Raw genomic sequence first — 20,767 nt, forward strand, 5'->3', positions numbered from 1 at the left:
ATTCTCTGTAAAATATCTACTGACTACCTGCCATATAAAAACACGTAAATTCCCTCCAAAAATACACAGGGCTTTTAGAAAATTAAGATCAAACTTACATACCATTAAGGTTTGTCCCTTAGAGCATACAGTTCGATAGTTTTCAGTATTTTCACAAGCTTGTGCAAACATTTTGCTAATTCTAAAACCCCAGAGTAACTTGAGATCTATTTTTCACCTTTCTGTAGGGAGTGTACACTAATTGTTATTGCATCTCTAATGCTAGAACAATTCTTGATCTGTAATATATGATCATTAAATGTGTGTTGAATACATGAAAAAAAAAGATTTAAAATATCATACAAAAGGAAGAAAAATGAAGGCAGCAAAGCTTTGTTGAGGTCCATTAAGAAAAGGCCATTTCTTCCAGGTAAAGCATGCCTACTTTTATAGATTTCATTATTTTATTTTTAATTCTTTTTAATCTACTTTATTACATGGTTTTTGGTTAAAATAATGGGATCTGAACTGTACTTCTGGCCCTGAGTAAGAGACATGACATTCTAAACTGACCAAAAGAAGAGGCTTTCTGGTTTAAAAAAAAATTCTATTGTCATCTCCCTTAAAAGTTAATTCAAATGAACTAGTCAATTACACAAACAGAAGAACATCCCTCAGAAAACCTCAGAAGACTTTAGTATATAGTTTCCACAAACATGCAGGCCAGCAAAAATGGTCCCTCTGACCACTGCCCACTCTCATCTCTTAAGGGTTCTTAGACTTTACTGTGTAATGAATTCCACCTACACTACATGCATTTTGTGTGAATTCAATTCTTTGGAAAACCAAGGTCAGTAAAAGCTGAAGAGAGGCCAGAGTAGAATTCCAGTAATGTTATAATCCCCAGTAGCTTACATAAATGCAGATCTTGAAAAAGCATGCTGAGACTTGAAGGTTAAGATGGTGTGCTACAGGCTACTAGCCTCTGTATGAACCAGTGAAGGAACAAGTCAAAAGAAGAAATACTAGGTTTTATCCCAAAGAGAAAAAGAAGAGCTTCAGAAATCCAAAGAGTAAGTAAAAGCATACTGTTTTGCAAGGTGAATGTGAAAGAATTTACAACTGTGGGCTACTGAAGCTGTAAGCAGAATTTAATGGACATCCAGGTTCAGAAGATCAGAATGCTCAGAGAAATGCAGACAGTGGAAATCCAGCTTATGAAGTTTCAGAGGGGAACAAAGACCCTACAGAGAACCAGGCTAGGTCATTCATGTTTTATTCTGGCAAAAAAAAAAAAAAAAAAAAAAAAAAAAAAAAAATTTTTCCCCCTAAAAAATTTAGGTTTTTTTTTTTTTTTTTTTTTTCTTGAGAATTTGCGTAAGGCTGAATTTTTAAAAGTAATTTGTTTGGTAGATAGGAAAACATTCAGGATTCAGGTCTATGGTACAGTTATTGCTTACTACTTTTATCCAGTTCTACAGTGAGAGACCAATGGTGAAGCAGAAAGGTAAAGAAAAAAAATGTGCTGTTTGAGTGAAAAAGGAATGAATTTAATGTTACAGACAAGGAGCTAAGGAAACAACTGCAACTGTTAGAAATTAGCACCATTAGGGTTCTGCATTGGGAGGTGCCATAGGAGAAGACCCCACTCATCTAAGACTCCATCTTGTGAAAAATGCAAAAGAGACTAATATCACTGACCTTCCTAGAAAATGAACCCTAGGCACATAGAAATCACTGCAGCTTTTGTCCAAGGGAACCAGGTTACATGTCATGCTAGCAGCAGAACCTGACAGTATCATTCATGTGGTACTGGTTTGCAGGCATAAAATATGAAAGATTGAGAGGGCCATGCAGCCTGGGATCAAGGTTCAAGACAGCCTCTAGGACGAGGCAAAGTGGAGTAGGGTCAAGGTCCCTGCAAGGAAGCTCCGAGAGGTCACTGTGTGAAGTTGTCATCATGAAGTCTAAATTGCAATGGAAATCCCAGGGTATGTGAGGTCCTAGTATCTTAAGATGTCTGCCAGAGGAAGTTGCACACATGAACTGACCCAGGAGAAAGGCTATGTATCAGGCAGCAGAGCTGGCAAGGCAGAGAGAGATTCCATATAATTCCATCACAAGCTCCAAATCCCAAACACAGGGGGGCAAGATTTGGTGTTTGTTCCCTGCATAAAACTCAATTCAAAATGGAACACCCCAAAGTTTGACCTGAAACCCTGAAATTGCTGGAGGAAACCATTCGAGACGTAGGTATATGCATGGATTTTCTTAACAGGACTCCAATAGCATAGAAAATAATTGGCAAATAAGATTACATAAAATTTCTGCATAGTAAAGGAAAAACATCACCAGAGTGAAGAGACAACCAACAGGAGAAAAAAAATCTTTGCCAACTACGTATTAGATGGGATTAATATCACGGATATATAAACAAATGCAAAAATTAAGCACCAACAAAACCGAATCATCTGATCAATAAATCCATCCAATAATAAAATAGATACAAATACTTGAAAAACGGAAACGCAACTGAAACTCACTTTGAGAGTCTATATCACCTCAGTCAGAATATTAACATTAAAAAAAAAATTGGAGACAACATGGAGTAAGAGGAACACTTAGTCAATGCTGATGACCATGTAAACTTGTGTAGCCACTTCGGAATCAGTATGGAGGTTCACCAACAATCTGAAAATAAAACTACTGTATAACCCAACTATATCACTCTTGGATATATACTTGAGGGGCTCTAAATCAACATACCACACATGTTATTTGCACATCCATATTTATTGCTGTGCTATTCACAATAGTCAGGCAATGGTATCAGCCACTGGATAGATAATGTGTGGTACAATGGAATTTATGCAGCCATAAAGAAAACTGAAGTTATGACATTTGCAGGAAAACAGAAGCAATAAGAAATCATTATGCTAAGTGAAATAAGCCAGACTTAAAATTATAATGACACATATATAAAGGGATGCCATCAGGAAACCCAATGCTTTGTATGCTAAAAATTAATAAATTTTTAATGTACATTTATTAAATTTTTGTACTTTCATACAAAACATCTTAATCCTCTTTATACTCCCTCTTCTAGCTGTGCCCCCATAGTCTCCCTCACCAGATTTCATGCATTCTGTCACATATGTTAAGACCTACTGAGTCAAGTTAGTGTACCCACATGTCCCTCAGACCCTACAGTGGATCTGAAGAGATGGCTCAATAATTAAGAGCACTTGCTATTCTTGAAGAAGACCCAGGTTTGGTTCCCAGGATCCACAAAGTAGCTTACAAACCATTAGTAACTCCAGTTCCAGGAGATCAAATGTCCTCTTCTGGTCTCAGAGGACACTAGGCATGCATATGGTGCATATACACACATGCAAACAAAACACTCGTACACATAAAATGAAATAAATATTTAAAAAAACAAAAGTACAGATCTTGGGTCTTACCATGAAAGATTTGGGCTCATGAGGTCTGACATTAAGGCCTAGAAACTTGATTAGGGTATAGGGTGGGGCAGAGTTGAGATCACTATGTTGCCCAAGCTGGTTCGGAAGTGGGCTCAGGTGATTTTTGCCACCTTCAAGCAGTTGGACTACAGACTTGCACCACTGTGCCTGGCTGTAGAAGCTGATTGCTAAATCTGGCAGGTGCGATCTACTTGAGATAGTTTAGCCCTGGCCTTTGGACTGGTGTTCAAAAACTGCAGACCTAAAGTACAAGACCAACTACATTTAGGAAATGAAAGCACCAATTTTTCAACACTATTTATGAAGATATGTAAAGACAAAACTGCTTCTAGAAATCTATAGTAACATTTTTAATGATAATGTACACATATAATTAAGCATTTCATACATAAAGCTTCCTAAAAACTTTCTTGTATCAATGGAAAAGAAAAGAGGAAGAGAACATCTGATTAGAAGACTCACAAACTATGTTAACTGAGAAACAACTGGAAGATGCAAACATCTTAATATCCAAATCTTAGCCTTTACATGAAAATGGCCTCAAAAATGGACAAACACACCAGCAATACTGAAGATTTGGCTTTAAAAGCCCAGAGTAAAACTCAAGAAAGCAAAATGCAAACATATTCAGCAAAAAACAATCCTACTAAAGATATGAATGTATCATTCAGATCCCCTAACTATGCCAACACTGAAACCTTAGTTTATACAAATCATTTGACGCCCTCATTCCAACACAGATGTTTCAATTTTAAAGTCTCCAACAACCACTGTTAGGCCATTTTTGGCCTCTCCTAAGATCCTACTACATAATGAATGCCTTTATCACATCCAGGAATCTCAATTTTGTTCTCTAAGCTTCAAGCCTAATTCTTTTGGCTCTTCATCTGTACTAACTAGAGAAGCTAGGTTGAAAAAAAGTCACACATATTGTAACAATATCTATGTACCCACAGAAGGGAATACTTTAACAAAATAAATTAGAAATATATACAATATGAATGGATTTGAAAACAAGTGAACAAAAGAAATTATATACTGTATAATTCCATTTACATGAATTCCTAGTGTAAGATAATCTACAAAGGCAAAAGATCAGTTACTGCCTATATGGGAGAAAGAATTTAATAGAAAGTGGCTTCATGAAACAAATTTATTGGGGTGATGAAAATGTTCTGAATTTTAATTAGTGTGGCAATAACCTAAGTGTTATGTACCGAAACATGCAGACCTAGACATCTAAATCGGCACTTTTATAGAAATTATAACTCAATAAAGACACGGGATGTTTTCTAAGGGAAGGTGAAACATTCCATCCTGCAGGGAATCTCCTTAAGCTCAGGAAGAAACAAAAGTTCCAAGGAAGTCCCTTAAACTGACCAATTCACTAGGCCCCTCCCTCTTCAAGTGTCTATTCCCCCTAAGGACTCCTGAGAGACATTCCTAGACAAGCAGGAGATATGCCCATCTGCCTGGAAGAGGTTTAGACCAACTGAGCTGCCCAGAAAAAGAAAAGACACTCCCCAACCTAGTGAGTCACCTGCAAGTTGTAGGGTACACTCCAGGTTCCTAGCTTTCATAAGCTGTGATCCATGCTGAGGTGGACTTTGGGTGATGCACCTGTCTTTCAGTCATTTCTGCTCCTGTAAGAAACCCCTCACCCATACTCCAGCATATAACTGATAAACTCAATTATCAGTAAAATTGGTTTACCAACTTGGACTTTGGCAATATCCTTACTTTGGTCTGTCTGTCCCTATCTGTGGTGAATAGATATTTGTTCATGACATCTCCTTAGGAATAGTGTCATACAGCAGCTGAGATGATTTTTAAAAGGGAATGAGTTGCGATAGCTCATGGATTCAGATCCATAAGTGCATCATGGCATTGAAACCTTGCAAAGCATGGCAGTTCACATCATGGCAGCCAAGATGTAGAGAAAGGGAGACAGGAAGGAACAAGAGAAAAAACACACCAATGATCTATCCCCAGTGACCTACCCATTTTGTAACGTTTCCAGAACATTCCAACTAGTGCTAGTAGTTGAGAATCTAAACTTCAACTCATGAGCCTGTAAGGGTCATTCATTCCATAATACCCTATGTATGTACTACTTCAAATAGTAATCAGGATATCGTCATTATTACCTTAAAATTTTTGTGTTACTCTTCTGCTTAAATTTTCCCATGAATGAACTCTAGAGGTCTTTTGCATAGCATGGTGACTGTAATTAATAATCTATACTATAATTGAAAATTTGCTGAGAATAAACGTTAGGTGCTTGAAGTAATGTCAGCTTCACTCAATCTTCACAAAGCATACACTTACCAAAATGTATTACACCCCATTAATATACACAATTTAAATTTTTTCCCTCAATCCCATAAAACCTGCACCAGAAAGATACATCATAAAAAGGATACACATACATACATACATACACACAAAAGCCAAATAACATCAGCAATGTTTCATTATTCATGAAATGGAGAACAATGAAAAATAGCATGGTTAAGGTAAACATACCTCCTACTCCAGGCACCAAATTTGGCCCAGCAGTACTCTGCCCAGCAGTGGTACTGGCAGTGCTACCAGCAGTACCACTCACAGTGTTAGTGGTCCCACTAGAAGCTGTTGAACTCTGGGAAGTCTGTGGAGCCCATGGATTGGGTAATGGATCCCTATTTTCTGTACGAGAAGGTTGACTCCCTTCACCTGAGGATGTACTGCTCACTAAAGAAGCAAATGGATTACCACCAAACTGTAATAAAAAAAAAAAGTAATAAATTTTTGTTTTTAAATAATAGACATGGAACTATGTTTTAATGGAACTGCATTCTCTGTAACAGTACCCCTCAATCATAGACATATTTGTGTTAGATAGGAACAACTCCTAAGCTTGAGCCTTGGAGCAAATGGATCACCTGTTCTTGGGCAGCACTCAGCATAGGTTCCTGAATATCTGTATACATGCGCCGTAAAGCATTATATCCCCCAGGAATACTTTCTAGGTTGCTCAAGGCTCGGTCCTGGTTTCTCATCATTTCCTGCATCATTGCTGGATTTCTGGCAAGTTCCAATGTCTAAGAAAGAAATTTCTGTTTTAAAAAGAGCACTGAAATGCACATGAAATTGCTTTAAATTTTAACTACTGTTAAGTTTGTAAGAAGCCACTGATCTGGTCAATCCTCCTGCACTAGGCCCCAGCAAACTGAATGTAGTCACGTGTGAAATATCAGGTAGTCAACCTGAACTTTAAAACAGCTATTTTTTAGAAAACAAAAACTTAAAAAATAAAAACCAGCAGAGCATTCCAGTCAACATGAGTCAGCATAATAGCTGCAGAAACCATCTGATTTGTGTTCCCTGCTTCTACTAAAAACCTGACCTGACTTGTTTAGTTCATGAACACACTAATTCTATTTTACAGAATAGACGTGTCATCCAATTCTAGAATCATGAAAGCTAATTACCAGCTTTAAATCATTTTGCTCTAGTATTTAATTTAAAACATTATTTCTTAAAATTTCTGGTGGATTTTATCTCTAAAAACAAACTAGCAATCATATACCATCAAAAAAGAAGCATTTTGTAGGGTGTAGTGGCACAGGCAGGCAGATCTCTGTAAGACTGAGGCCAGCCTAGTCTATATAGTGATCTCCATGCCAGCTGAGGCTAGAAGACCCTGCCCCTATCAAAAGCATTTTGTTGTGAGTGAACGGTTCATCTCCAGAAAAGAACTTTTTGTTTCCTAAACCCTCAAATGGAAAGAAAAGAAGGGAGGGAAAATCCAAACAGTCCAAATTAGTACTTTGATAGATTTTCCTAAACAATGATTAGGATTTCTTTTAAGTATAGCAGTACATACACAAGGCATTCTCTGTAACTACTGAAAATTAATGAGATATGTAAATTTTAGCTAATAAATTGAAAAGAAATTCCACATACTTGTCTCATTATGTCTGGATTATTAAGCATATGACTAATTTCTGGATTTCTTTGTATTAACTGCTGCATCTGTGGATTGGCCATAATTAATTGTCTCATCAGGTCAGGATTAGAAAGCATGCTCTGGACGAAGGGATTTTCCATGATCTGGACCATCATTTCAGGGTTGGACAAAAGTTGTCGCTGCATTTGGCTCTGTAGTTCAGAGAAGTTGGTAGTATTTAAACCCAAGCTACTCAGACCTGCAAGTCCTCCAAGTCCACCTTAGAGGATAAGAGGGGGAAAAAAAAAATAAATGAAAGTCAGAAGTTTTATTATTACCATGCTTGTGTTAAAAAAAAAAATCATTAACTCAATAGTATATCACAAGAAACCATTTTATAAAAAAACACAATTTCTACTACTAATTTTTATATTATTATACTATCACAGGTTTAATTCCTATGCTACAATTTAGATGTGAAGTGTTCCCCCAAAAGCCTCAGCTGGTGAAACTGCTGGGAGGTGATCAGATCATGTGCTAAGTAACCTCATCTATGACTTAGTCCACCAATGAGTTCACAGCTAAATGGGCTAACGTGGAGGTGCAGTACACTTGAAGGAAATGAGTCACTGAGAGCATTTTGCTTTTGAAGGGATCTTTTTATTTATTTTGGGAGTCTCTCTTGTAGCCTCAGCTGGCCTGGAACTCACTATGTAGATTAGGCTGGCCTCAATATCAGAGTTCAGCCTGCCTCTGCCTCAGCCTCTCAAGTGCTGGGATTAAAGGCATGTAAGACCATGCACAGCTCGAAAGGTACTATCTTATCTTTGGACTTCCTGCTGTTGATAGGGAACAGAAGGATAGGGGACTTCTAAACGCTGTATTATATATAATTATATTCTGTAACTGTAGAAAGAAATCTGCATGTACGTGTTCATATCTTAAAACATACACTGTTAATGATTTGTCTGTTCTGAGCTAACCTCACCTACATCTGCCCAGATTCCCCTGGTTGATACAAGGTTAATTCCAACAGACACTAATTATACACAGTGTTTAAAGAACTGTCTGAGCCCAGATAACCAGAGAATGAGGGAGTAATGAAAGAGATAAAAGAGGCAAAACTGAGCTCTGAAATGATTACCTTTGTTTCTATTTTCCCCAACCCCACCTCGGGTAATTTGCTGGCAGAGGACTAGATGGAGGCAGGTGGGTTTAAAGATATTAATCTGATGCCTTCTCAGATCAAAAGTTCTGAAATAAATCACAACTTATAGTCTTTCCTCCTTTAAATCTTTTTTCAGATATTTTGTCAAATATACACAAACACAGACACCCTAAAATTGAAATTAGCCAAAAATTTGCATTGTGATATTTGAGTTAAAAAAAAAAAAAAAAGAAAGAAAAAAAAATATATATAGGTCTTTTTGAGACAGGGTCTCCCTGTAGCCCCAGCTGTCCTGGAACTCACTATGTAGACCAGGCTGGCCTTGAACTCACAGAGATCCACCTGCCTCTGCCTCCCAAGTGCTGGGATTAAAGGTGTGCGCCACCACACCCAGCTCTAGTTCTATTTTTTTCACCTGTCTAGTGTAATACAAAATATTATTTTCCTCGATTCCTCACAGGATTCCTAAAACTGCTGTAATTTTTTGTTGTTGTTGTTGGTCTTTTTGAGACAGGGTCTCCCCGGTAGCCCCCAGCTGGCCTGGGTCTCACTATGTAGACGGCTGGCGTTGAACTCATACAGCCTGCCTCTGCCTCCAGAGTGGTGAGATTAAAGACCTGCACCACCATGCCCTGCTAAAGTCCCTGTAATTTTGAAAGCGATAAAAGTGCCTTCCATTATTTACAGCATGCCCCTTTGATCATTACAGGGAGGATTAGGGTTAACAGTGAATGTCCCCTACATGGTCAAAGGATGGCTGGAGCTGGTAATCAGAAAGCCTGATGTATTAAAGGGCTAGAACCTACATTCCTATCCACCAAAGTCAAAGAAGGAACAGGAAGAAGGTGGACACTTATTTCTATGAACTTTAAAAAAATGTTATTCGGCATGGTGGCATGCATTTAATCCCAGCACCCAGGTTTGATTCCCAACATCTACATGGCAGCTAACAACCATCAGTAACTCCGGTTCTAGGGAAATCCAACAGCTCTTCTGACCTCTGCAGGCATTGCACTACACAGATGCACTTACACAAACGCAGGCAACACACTCATACACATAAAATAAAAATAATAAAATATTTTAAAAAACAAATGAAAAAATTAGTATTCACTTGATCCCAAGTTCATCGTCAATGAACTATATTTCCTCAGATGCAGTTATGTAATGGTCAGATTACCAGGTACACATACACTACGACTTTCATTATTAAGTAGACATGTGTCACCTACTAACCACTTAAAATACACATTAGCTAATCAAGCACACCTATATCACAAGCTATTTCCTTATTAACACCTACAATTATAAAAACCACCTTTTTTTTTGGTCTATTTGAGACAGGGTATCCCTGTAGCTCCAGCTGGCCTGGCACTCACTATGTAGACCAGGCTGGCCTTGATCTCACAGAGATCCGCCTATCTCCTGAGTGCTGGGGCTAAATGCATGCATCACCACACTGGCCTTTTAAACATTTTAAAAACTGTTTTGTGACTTACATTTTATTCTGTCATTTCATCTGAAACAACCCTTAGAAGAAGACATTGTCTTTTTTCATCCATATAAAAACAACTGAAGGAACACTTACCTAAACCAAAAGGGCTGCTAGAAGCAGAACCAGAAGTGGGGTTACTATTGGGAGCTGATGAATTGGTAACACTGCTTCCAGTGGTATTTGTTGGCTGAGCTGAATGATCTTGAGGCCTAATGAAAACAGATCACAATGTAAGATGTGGAGCCAATTATTTTTAAAAGAACTTCAAATAGCAATAAAGGGTAAATTCTCCTAACAAATAAGATTTGGTAAGTATTTTGCCTGAAATAACTAAGCATTAGGAACAAAATTTCATAAGGTAAAAAAACCTTATGAAATACAAAATTAGTGTTACTGTACCTCCTCTCTGAATATAATATACATATAAATACTTTACCTCCAATCATACTGATTAAGAAAGGGAAACAAAGTGACCTTATAGAAGATAATAATCAATGGTCACTAATATTGATGAATCCCAGTACCCACATGGCAGCTAACAACTGTCCGTAACTTAACTCCAGTTCCAGGGAATCTGACAGTCTCTTCTGTTCTCCGAGGGCACTGCACGACACGGGTGCACTTACCTACATGCAGGCAATATATGCATACACATTAAATAAAAATAATAAATATTAAAAAATGGACTGACTGCTATGGAGTTGCCTGTAAGAAAGGGAAGAGATGGAAAGTGCTAATACTAAGATCAATCTGTAACTACACAAGGGTCAAGGTGTTCTAAAGAGAAACACTTGTGCTTCTCCCTTTGTCTAGCAGACAAAGACAATGGTCCCCAAGGAACTGGAACTTCTCCAAGAACCTCATGCTGAGAGGATAGAGATCTGGTGCCAACCAAAGGGAGGGCCTGTCTACTAGAAAGTGATTTCACAGTTATGACAATCTGTCATACCACACTTCACATTTCATGGGAAAGACTGAAACCAAGACAAGGATGAGTCAGTGATAGGTGAGACCACAATTTTACCACAACTCCTTAGTTATGTACACCTCTTACTCTATATTTAAACATAAACCTGATGTCAGGACCTTGAAGATGGATAGATGGATGGATGGACGGATGGATGGGGAAGGAGGGAAAGAGAGTCACTGATTTCTTTGTTTCTCTTCCCAGTGTGGCCACACTGAATAAATCTCCTTTCTCTGCTCTCCTCAGCATTACTTGTCTATTTAACTGAACTACTGAGTGAACTACTGAGAACTAGGTGGGCTGAGCCCACTTGGCCCTGGCTTGTTAAGGCTGCCAGGGTCAAGGCTATGACCCAAAAACTCTGGTTAACCTTACTATTTAGCATTCTTTTTAACGAAAAGCAAAAGACTACATTAAAGAACTCTTTCATCTGATACCAGGTAATCTTACTCAGATTCTAACATGTATGATTTTTCATTTTGACATCTCTAAAATCACAATCTGTCTTATACTTGCCTGAAAGCTAGGTACCAATTCTAATGCACACTTGTGCTCTGTACCATAGTTAACTACATGTGTCTTCAGAGTAAAGCTGCATCATTAGTCAGCTTGAAAGAAGTTTCCATGTATACAGAAAAGCACAGGAAAAATGAATTTCCTATTGACTCTGTGGGAAACACTAACATTAAAACCTGCTAAACAAGCAGGAATGGCTTACAAGAAAATCCTAGAGCAAGCACTGTAGCAAATTTACAAAAGAAATACTGCATAGTTTTACAACATGTACAAAAGATGACTATATCAAAGAGGGATTCAAAGGAATCGGATTCAGTGTACATACTGGGGCACACCTATAATCCCTGTTAAAGGTCTGGACTATAGAGTGATACCTATCTCAAAAAGAAAGATAAGTGTGGTGACATGCATCTGTATGTTAAGGCAGCAAGATCACATACAATCAAGACCAACCCAGGTTACACAGCATAGGAAGTTCTAGGTCAGCCTTGGCTACACAGCAAGACCTAGTCTCAAAATAAAGTCAAAATATTCTAAAATATTAAATGAGGGGCTCCACTGGATTGCCCCTTCTCCTCACCCAGCAAAGAAACGATTATCTAACAAACATGCCAGCACTATTGTTTTTCAAACACTTTGCTATCAACAGAAATAAAGGAAAAATTTCTAACCATTCAAATATTAACAATAAGGAAAGTCCTTAAAGCCTAGACTGGTTATTATTTAAAGAGATATGAACACTTAAAATTAACCTATATCTTCTTTTAAAACTGTACCTGTTTTGCGTTTTGATGACAAGGTGAACCGTAAGTCCATCATGAATTCCATGCTGACTCAAAGTATCTTGATCCTTTAAAATTTTCCCAGCAAATATCAACACAAGTTGGTCAGTATGAGACTTGAAACGTTTAGAGATTTCTTCTTTGAACTGAGTAAGATAAAAATATGTATAACAGGTGTTTGCATAGCATCATCCAGACTGGTTTCCAGATGTACCTAAAAGAGGCCCCCAATACACAACTCAAACAATGTACACATGCATCTTTTTTGTTTTGGTATCTTGACCTTAGTGTGCAATGATTTCCACCTCATTTAAAATGAAAGGGTCTTGGCTCCCCTCTCAGTCTCCCAGATACTGGCAAGCACCCTACTGAAAGCAATGTCTGTGACTTCTCACTTTGCCAGTACATTTAAAGATACATCAAAGGGTTACCTACAGATGGTGACACATTACCCTCCCCACCCACTTCCCTGCCACTTGTTGAGAAATCTGAGACAGTCTATAAGATGCAATTCCCTTATATGTGTGGAGCCTGAATGCTCCTCAGCGGCCCACCATGCTACTGTGTCTCTTCTGTGTGACATTATTATGCCAACATTACAGTTATACCTACATAAACAGCCTGACTCTTGACTTTAGTTTTAAGAGTGGGCCCAAACTCAGAGCCACAGGTCTCCTGGGAACTGTGCTGCTGAGTCATACCACACCAATACTTTTATTCAAACTGTTTCTCCAGCATCAATTTGGGGGAACTACAAGCTTGGATCCCCCTTCTTTTAGCAGACAATCTTGCCCTTCCTTCCATCAACAGGCCTAAAACATCTCATATATGCAATGTCAAGCATTCTTCTCAAGTTTCATTGCTTTCAAAGAAGATTCAAATATGAATGCTCTGCCTTTCAGCAGTTTGACTTACTAATTCTCAAGCATACCTACATTCATTATCTTGGGTGGAGAGCAAATTGAGCCAAATACCCAGGTCACAAGAGCACATGACTCAGTGTGTTTGTTTACAATAGCTTTTTGGTTGCAAGGTTAATTAAAAGTCCTTAGTCCAACCAGGCGTGGTGGCACAAGCCTTTCGTACCAGGACTAGGAAGGCAGAGGCTCTCTTGAGATGGGAGGCCATCCTGGTCTACACAGCAAGTTCCAGGTCAGCTGGGGCTACAGGAAGACCCTGTCTCAAAAGAACCAAAACACTAGTCTTTAGTCCATATTCTGTCCATTTTATAAGTCATTCCTACATCTACCCGCCCATGGTATGAGTAACTCTTGTAGTAAACTTCTTACTCCCAACAATCCATCCCAGTGTCCTCCTTGAATTTCCCATCTTTCAATAAGTGAATTTAAAACTTGAGAGTATGAAAAAGCTCCCAAAAAGAACTCCCTGTACCTTGGACTGAACTTCCGGCAAGGCTGACCAACTGATTATCACTCCCAAGACTGGAGAGTTTGGAAATGTTGCAGGTCCAGAGTCTAACTACCATTTATCTCCAGCCATCTTTAGCCCTCTAAACAGCTACTCCTTGCCCACCACCTCTGTTTCTGATCTAACATCCTGTGACTAACAGATAAAAACCTTTTCGAATGTATTATCCTAGCAGATCACCCAGTGTCACCAATCAAAAGGCTAAGAAAGTCATCAGCTAGCATCTGAAATCTATAGTAACTCCTTGCTTTGCTGCAACCTGTCTACTGAATGTATCCTCCAATGTATTTGAAGTGTCTTGACTTATGACTTTCCTTTGTTCTGTTACTATAAGAATGTAAGGCAAAGCCGGGCGTGGTGGTGCACGCCTGTGAGTTCAAGGCCAGCCTGGTCTACATAGTGAGTTCCAGGACAGCTGGGGCTACAGGGAGACCCTGCTATCATGCTGAAACATGGAATTTGGGGTAACCTGAATCTGTGTTCCCGGGCCATGGTCACTCATATTTGGCTCCAGAATAAACTCTTATCCCCTTTGAGGTAAGAGTTATGCTTTTGTATCAACAACAGATACCACAAAACACTGGGACAGGGGACAGGTCTTAGGGAACATAATACTGAAACAAGACTAGCAACAGGACTGTAGAGAACAGGATGTGTGATTGTCATGGAAAAAAATCAGAGACCAACAGCTAAAGTCAGTGAGGAGAAGGAGTTTAATTTTATGCTAGTGGCCTGACCTAAAGATCCTTTCATAAAGGAGTCAGTAGCCCCTTCCAATTTTGGGAGCCTTTATATTCATATGTGAGAAAAATGCAAGCAAAAGGCAAAACAGCACATAAGTTACAATTAAATAAAAAGGTACATGTGATCATTAAGCAAGTTAACATGGCAACAAAAGTTATAGGAACGTGAAAGCTTTGGAGAACAAAGACTTCTATCCTGGACAACCACAGGGGGAAGGTGGGGAAGACTCCTGTTCACCTCCCCATTTTATCTGTTGTCACTGAGCTTTTCCTGCTCCAAGTTCTTAATTCACATTCTAAGAGCTTTTAGCATCCATTTGATGGGCTCTTCTATTTCCATTACATCATCACCTGTAGTTGGAGTGATGGGACCAAACACTGGTTCTCTGCAAGAGCAGCATGCCCTCATAACTGCTAAGCCATTTCTTCAGCCCAAGAGCTAAATCATGATATATATTCAGCCAATGCAGTTTCTCATTGAGTAGTACTACAGGTATAGCTGTACCCTTCACCATTTTCTGAATGTTACACAAAGTGTCATGAACCCATACTTCAAACCTAAGGTGCCACTCAAAATAAAGAGGCCCAATGAGGTTGAAGGATCCTACTATCCGTGATATTTTTAACAGCTCCTATGAGAGCAGGTGAATTCTCACAGGTCTCTCAGGACTTTGGTTTTATGAGATTTTGTTATAAGGATTGAATGAGATGATGTTGTACCAGAAAATAATGTAGCTGTGTAATGAAATAGTGATTAACCTGAATAATTTGTGTGTCTGTATCTGTATGGGCAGGTGAGTATTGTACATGTACACGCATGTGGAGGCTAGAGATTTGACAGAGAGAATCTTCCTGCATTGCTCTCGATCTGACTTTTTTTTCAGACAAGGTATCGTACTGAACCTGGAGTTCATGAGTTTAACCTAGACTGTTGGCCTCAAACTCTCTGAAGCAGAGGATAGAAGGATGATGACCTTAACTCCTGATTCTCCTGCCTTCACCTCCTTAGTGTTGGGATTACAGGTATGCACTGAGTTTATGTGGTGCTAAAGCTAGGGCCTTATGCTTCAGATGCTAAACAAGCACTCTACCAACTGAGATTCCCTAGTCCCATACTTCTCTTTCGGCCACATCGATTTTTACCTCTTCCTCCTGTACAACTTCATATAAATGAAATCAAATACAAACACACACACAATAAACTTTTAAAAGACAAAAACCACTCCCCAAAGTAGCAATTTGTTCTGAATAAATTTCCCAAAATTTAGAACAAGCAAAAAATCAAGAAATTAACAATTTATACATTTAGCTATGTGCTGTTTGAAGCATATGAATAATTATACCACAGCAAATATTTTCCATAAACTATATTTAGAAAATTTTAATCTAAATATGATTGAATAAACAATGCTTTTTTTAAAAGATCTTTTTGAGACAGGATTTCCCTGTCTCCCAGTTGGCCTGGAACTCACTATATAGACCAGGCTGACCTTGAACTCTCAGAAATCTGCCTTCCCTGTCTCTGCCTCCGGAGTGCTAGGATTAAAGGCATGCACCACCACACCCAGCTTCAATGTTACATATTTTTAAACAGCATCTGTAGCAGGGCCAAAAATCCTGCACATACTCAAGTTCCTATTATGCTCCCCACAAAAGGAAAGTTTTAATTTTCATTGACTTCAAAATTTCTAGAAATTTTATCTCTAACACTTGACCCTATTTTTATCTACCATAGTTTTATTAAAGAAAACAAAAATCAGAAGCTAAGAGCAATCTTACTACATTAGACAGAGGTGGTCCACTGGCACTATTCCTTGCAAAAAAATACACAACTTACTGAAAAAAATAATTCAAATTATTCTTATTTATCTGAGAAATAGCCAGATCCACAAAAGATTTTTATAATTTCTATTAGACAGACTACCTATCCGTAAACCCATCTATCTTTGTACTTAAACCCATGGGGCTTCCATTAACATAAAATGAAAGAAATATGATAAAATGGGTCTCTGAACCCCCATATTTCTTACAAATGTACTAGGAAATGTACTGAGTTTGTACTAACAATCTACAATAGTGAACAGGCCAGAAGACTTGAAAACTAGGATTTATTAGAATGATTTTCAACAACTGAATGAGTCAAAATTCTTTAAAAAATTTATTTGTATTTTTTATTTTTCTTACGTGTATAAGTGTTTGTCTACATGTATGTAAGTGTAATGTATGTGAGTGAAATAGACAGAGGCCAGACAAGGGCTTTGGATCTCCTGGAACTGGAGTTATGGACAGTTTTGAGTCACAATGTGTGTACAGGGAACTGAACCCAGGTCCTCTGCCTCAGGAGTCAAAATTCTAATGAACCTTGAATAAACAATGTAATGATTTGAAAACCAACTTATCACAGACTACGCAGAATTTGGTAGCCCCTCATTTCAGAGCATCCTACAAAAGTCAGGTGTTCTACAGCAGCTAATTTTTATACCATGTGAATATTCATGATTAATAAAATAAAATGATGAAATAAAATTTTAAGTTTTTTTAGCATACTGAGTTACTAGCATGATACTAACTCTGCTGTTCTGCAATTTGGTGATTACTATTCCAGACTTTCAATGTGTGCTATATCTGATTTTGTTTTTTAAACCAGATTGTCAGTTCTTGTCTTCTCAACATCTGCTCTCTCCAAATTTGCTGTTTTTAATATGGGTTAAGAGTAAGTAATCAAGCCAGGCATGGTGGAGCACTCCTTTAATCCCAATGCTCAAGATGCAGAGGCAGGGGGATCTCTGTGAGTTCCAGGATAGCCCACTATAGAGAGACCCTGTCTCAAAAAGACCAAAAAAAAAGTAAAATAATTCAGGAAACCATATAAAACACAATGTTGAAAGAATTTAAATGCTGCTCTGAAATGAAAATATTTAGTATTTATTATAATAGTATAACAACTGTTATGATCCTAATCTTAGCTGATTAAGCCCATTCTGCTTATTACCTATTTTTGACTGTGTGAGCAGAAAAAGATACACATAGGTACAGGAGACTAGAGACTAAAAATTGTTACCATATTATAATAAAATATTTTTAATAACTGTATTTAATCCAAATATTGGCTTTGCTACATTATAGTTGTGTGACCTGGGGGGGGATATTACTTGTTTCTGAGTCAAAAAATTGGTGTTTAGGGGCTGGAAAGATAGCTCAGCAGTTAAGAACACTGGCTGTTCTTGCAGAAGACCCAGGTTCAAATCTCAGCATCCACACGGCAGCTAACAACTGTCCGTAACTCCAGTTCCAGGGGATCCAACAGCCTCTTCTGTCCTCTGCTGCCAGCACTACATGACACAGGTGCACTTACCTACATGCAGGCAATACACGCATACGCATAAAATAAAAATATTTTTAAAAAACAAAACAGAATTCACATACCACAAAGTTAAAAAAAAAAAAAATGGTGTTTATTCTTAAGGGCTGATGGCAGAACAACCATCATCCAGGCAAAAACATTTGGGTTGGAGGGATGACCCAGTGGTTAAGAGCACTGGTTGCTCTTACAAAGTACCCAGGTTCAGTTCCCAGATCCCACACTGTGTCTCTAATTCCAGTTTCAGGGGATTCAATGCCCTCTTCTGGCCTCCATGGACACCAGGCAGACTTTTTTTTTTTTTTTTTTTAAATCAGTTTTCTCAGCAGACCCCTTTTAATGTCAGTTTTCTTCATCATGTGAATTTTCTAATCCTAAAGCAATAACATGCATAATGTGTCTTTTCTTTGCATTGCATATTTTAAAATATATTATAAATGCTTTGTCCTTTGAACAAACTGGAGATTCAAAGGATAAAAAAAAAAAAAGCTTAACAAATACTAAATACACAAGTCTAGACAACTGTATAGCAGCTATATAACCTGTAAAGCAATCTGTCCAAAAGGATTTTGAGGTTTTTCAGTTTTGGATTTTCCGATAAAAGATGCTAAACTGGTAAAGACCACACAAATAAATATTCTGGAAATTTTGGGGGGGTGGGGGGAGCAAAATGTGAAAAATGTCTAGTCCCAACCATTCCAGATAGGGAATATGCGGACCCTACCATCAGTTTTTAAAAGGCTAATATGATTAATACTGACTGGTAGTTTGATAGGATATAGAAACACCTAGGAAACAAACCTGTGAACATGACTGTGAGTTTCTAGAATGGATTAAGATCTATCCTAGAATTAGGTTGGGGCGATTCAATGGGCTGTGGGCCTGGACTCAAAACAAGCAGAATGCCAGTACTCAAGCCTCTCTGCTTCCTGACTGCAGGCCCCTCATGCTCCTGCTACCATGCCTACCCTAGTATGATGGACTATACCCCTCACACTATGAGCCAAAATAAAGCCTTCTTTCTTAAGTTGCTTTTATCAGGTATTTTGTCATAGCAATGAGAAAAGTAACTAAATACAGTTAATAATACTCAATATAATGTGTTAGAAAGTTTTGAAAAGATAATTTATTATGCTCTGACCAGCCTGCAACAATTATTATCAAGGACCTAATTGGCAGCATTTGCAAAAATGTGTTATTAGGGAAGAAAGAGCTAGTGCCGTGGGGAAAAACACTACAAATGAAATACAGTGAAGAAAGAGGAAAAGGTAGAGATGAGCAGATTCTGAAAGCTTTATTAGCTGTGTTAATTTAGGAGTCCCCTAGCCACATACAGCTACTGAGCCCTTGAAATACAGCCAGCTCCAACAGAGATATGTTCTAAGCAGAAAGTACACAAAGGATTCTAAAAATAGTATAAAAATATTTCATAACTTTTTATACTAATTACATGTTGAAATGATTTTTTTATATAATGGGTTAAGTAAAACATTAAATTACAAGCTAAAAGGTACACTCAATCCAAGCAACTAGAACAGCCAGTGTTCTTAACCGCTGAGCCATCTCTCCAGCCCTTATTTATTTATTTAAATTTTATATGTATGCGTGTATTGCCTGCATGTAGGTAAGTGCACCCGTGTCATGCAAAGGACGAGGACAGAAGAGGCTGTCGGATCCCCTGGAACTGGAGTTATGGACAGTTGTTAGCTGCCATGTGGGTGCTGGGATTCGAACCCGGGTCTTCTGCAAGAACAGTGTTCTTAACCGCTGGGCCATCTTTCCAGCCCTATTTATTATTTTTTAACAGAGCATAGGGTAGGGGTTTATTTACAGAAGAGTTGGGCGCCAGGACGAGGACAGAAGAGGCTGTCGGATCCCCTGGAACTGGAGTTATGGACAGTTGTTAGCTGCCATGTGGGTGCTGGGATTCGAACCCGGGTCTTCTGCAAGAACAGTGTTCTTAACCGCTGGGCCATCTTTCCAGCCCTATTTATTATTTTTTAACAGAGCATAGGGTAGGGGTTTATTTACAGAAGAGTTGGGCGCCCCACATTTACAGCTATGCCGTAAAGTCCACACTCAAATACAGATCCTGTGACCTCCTGACAGCCTTTTTATCATATTTATTTCACAAGGTAGGTATTGAAATGTGAACACCAATGTCTGATCAGCAAACTTTCTGTAAAGCTATACAATGTGTATCTTTGTCTCTATAGGCTGACCTGGAACTGTCTATGCACACCAGACTATCCTTGAACTTGTGGTGATGATCACTTATGTGCACATACTCACATGGAAACATAATTTAAAAAATTAAAAATAAATCTTAAAAACTTGTTTTCTTACCCAACTTGTTTGTTTGGAGTTTTTATTTGCTTGTTTGTTTTTTTTTTTTGAGGCAGGTTCTCCCTATAGCCCCAGACGGCATGAACTCACCATGCAGACCAAGCTGGCCTTGGTATCACAGACATCTGTGCTGGGACTAAAGGCCTGTGCCACCATGCTGGGCTCTTCTTACCAAAGTTTTAAAAATCATTTCTTATTGTCTACTAAGAAAGTTACATTTGTCACTCACAATGTATTTCCACTGCACTGTATTGTTACATGGTAAAAATTTCCCGTGAATGCATGTGAAAACGTCTCAATGTCAATTGCCTTGGAATGAATTCTTCTGTATGAAAAAAAAAAACAAGTATCTTCTTGAAGTCCCTCAAATTAAGGTAAAGAATAAGAACAAATCATTCTGGAAGAACGCAAAGGAAAATAGCTTTAGATATTTAAGTGACAATTGAATTTATTCTCATAATTGTTTTAATGGCTTTTGTATAATCTTCATTGCTATTATAAGATATAAAATGTATTTATCAAATCTGTAATCATTATGCCAAAAAATCTGAATTACTGTAACATTT

General features: G+C 38.1%; 1 protein-coding gene across 2 annotated transcripts in view; it reads right to left on the reverse strand.

Annotated features, from left to right (window-relative positions):
- The window catches only part of Ubqln1 (ubiquilin 1), a 42,425-nt gene that overhangs the window by 16,013 nt on the left and 5,645 nt on the right, over positions 1 to 20,767 (reverse strand). For both annotated transcript variants that reach the window (XM_008823241.2, XM_008823242.3), the window contains exons 2-6: positions 12,318 to 12,469; positions 10,152 to 10,267; positions 7,413 to 7,675; positions 6,389 to 6,547; positions 5,991 to 6,225 (exon numbers count right to left, since the gene is read on the reverse strand). In XM_008823241.2, coding sequence (XP_008821463.1) covers positions 5,991 to 6,225; positions 6,389 to 6,547; positions 7,413 to 7,675; positions 10,152 to 10,267; positions 12,318 to 12,469 — 925 coding nt within the window. The remainder of the gene's footprint in view (positions 1 to 5,990; positions 6,226 to 6,388; positions 6,548 to 7,412; positions 7,676 to 10,151; positions 10,268 to 12,317; positions 12,470 to 20,767) is intronic.

This window comes from Nannospalax galili, unplaced genomic scaffold (genome assembly GCF_000622305.1).
Source record: "Nannospalax galili isolate Female #2095 unplaced genomic scaffold, S.galili_v1.0 scaffold269, whole genome shotgun sequence".
In the NCBI taxonomy this organism is placed as follows: domain Eukaryota; kingdom Metazoa; phylum Chordata; class Mammalia; order Rodentia; family Spalacidae; genus Nannospalax; species Nannospalax galili.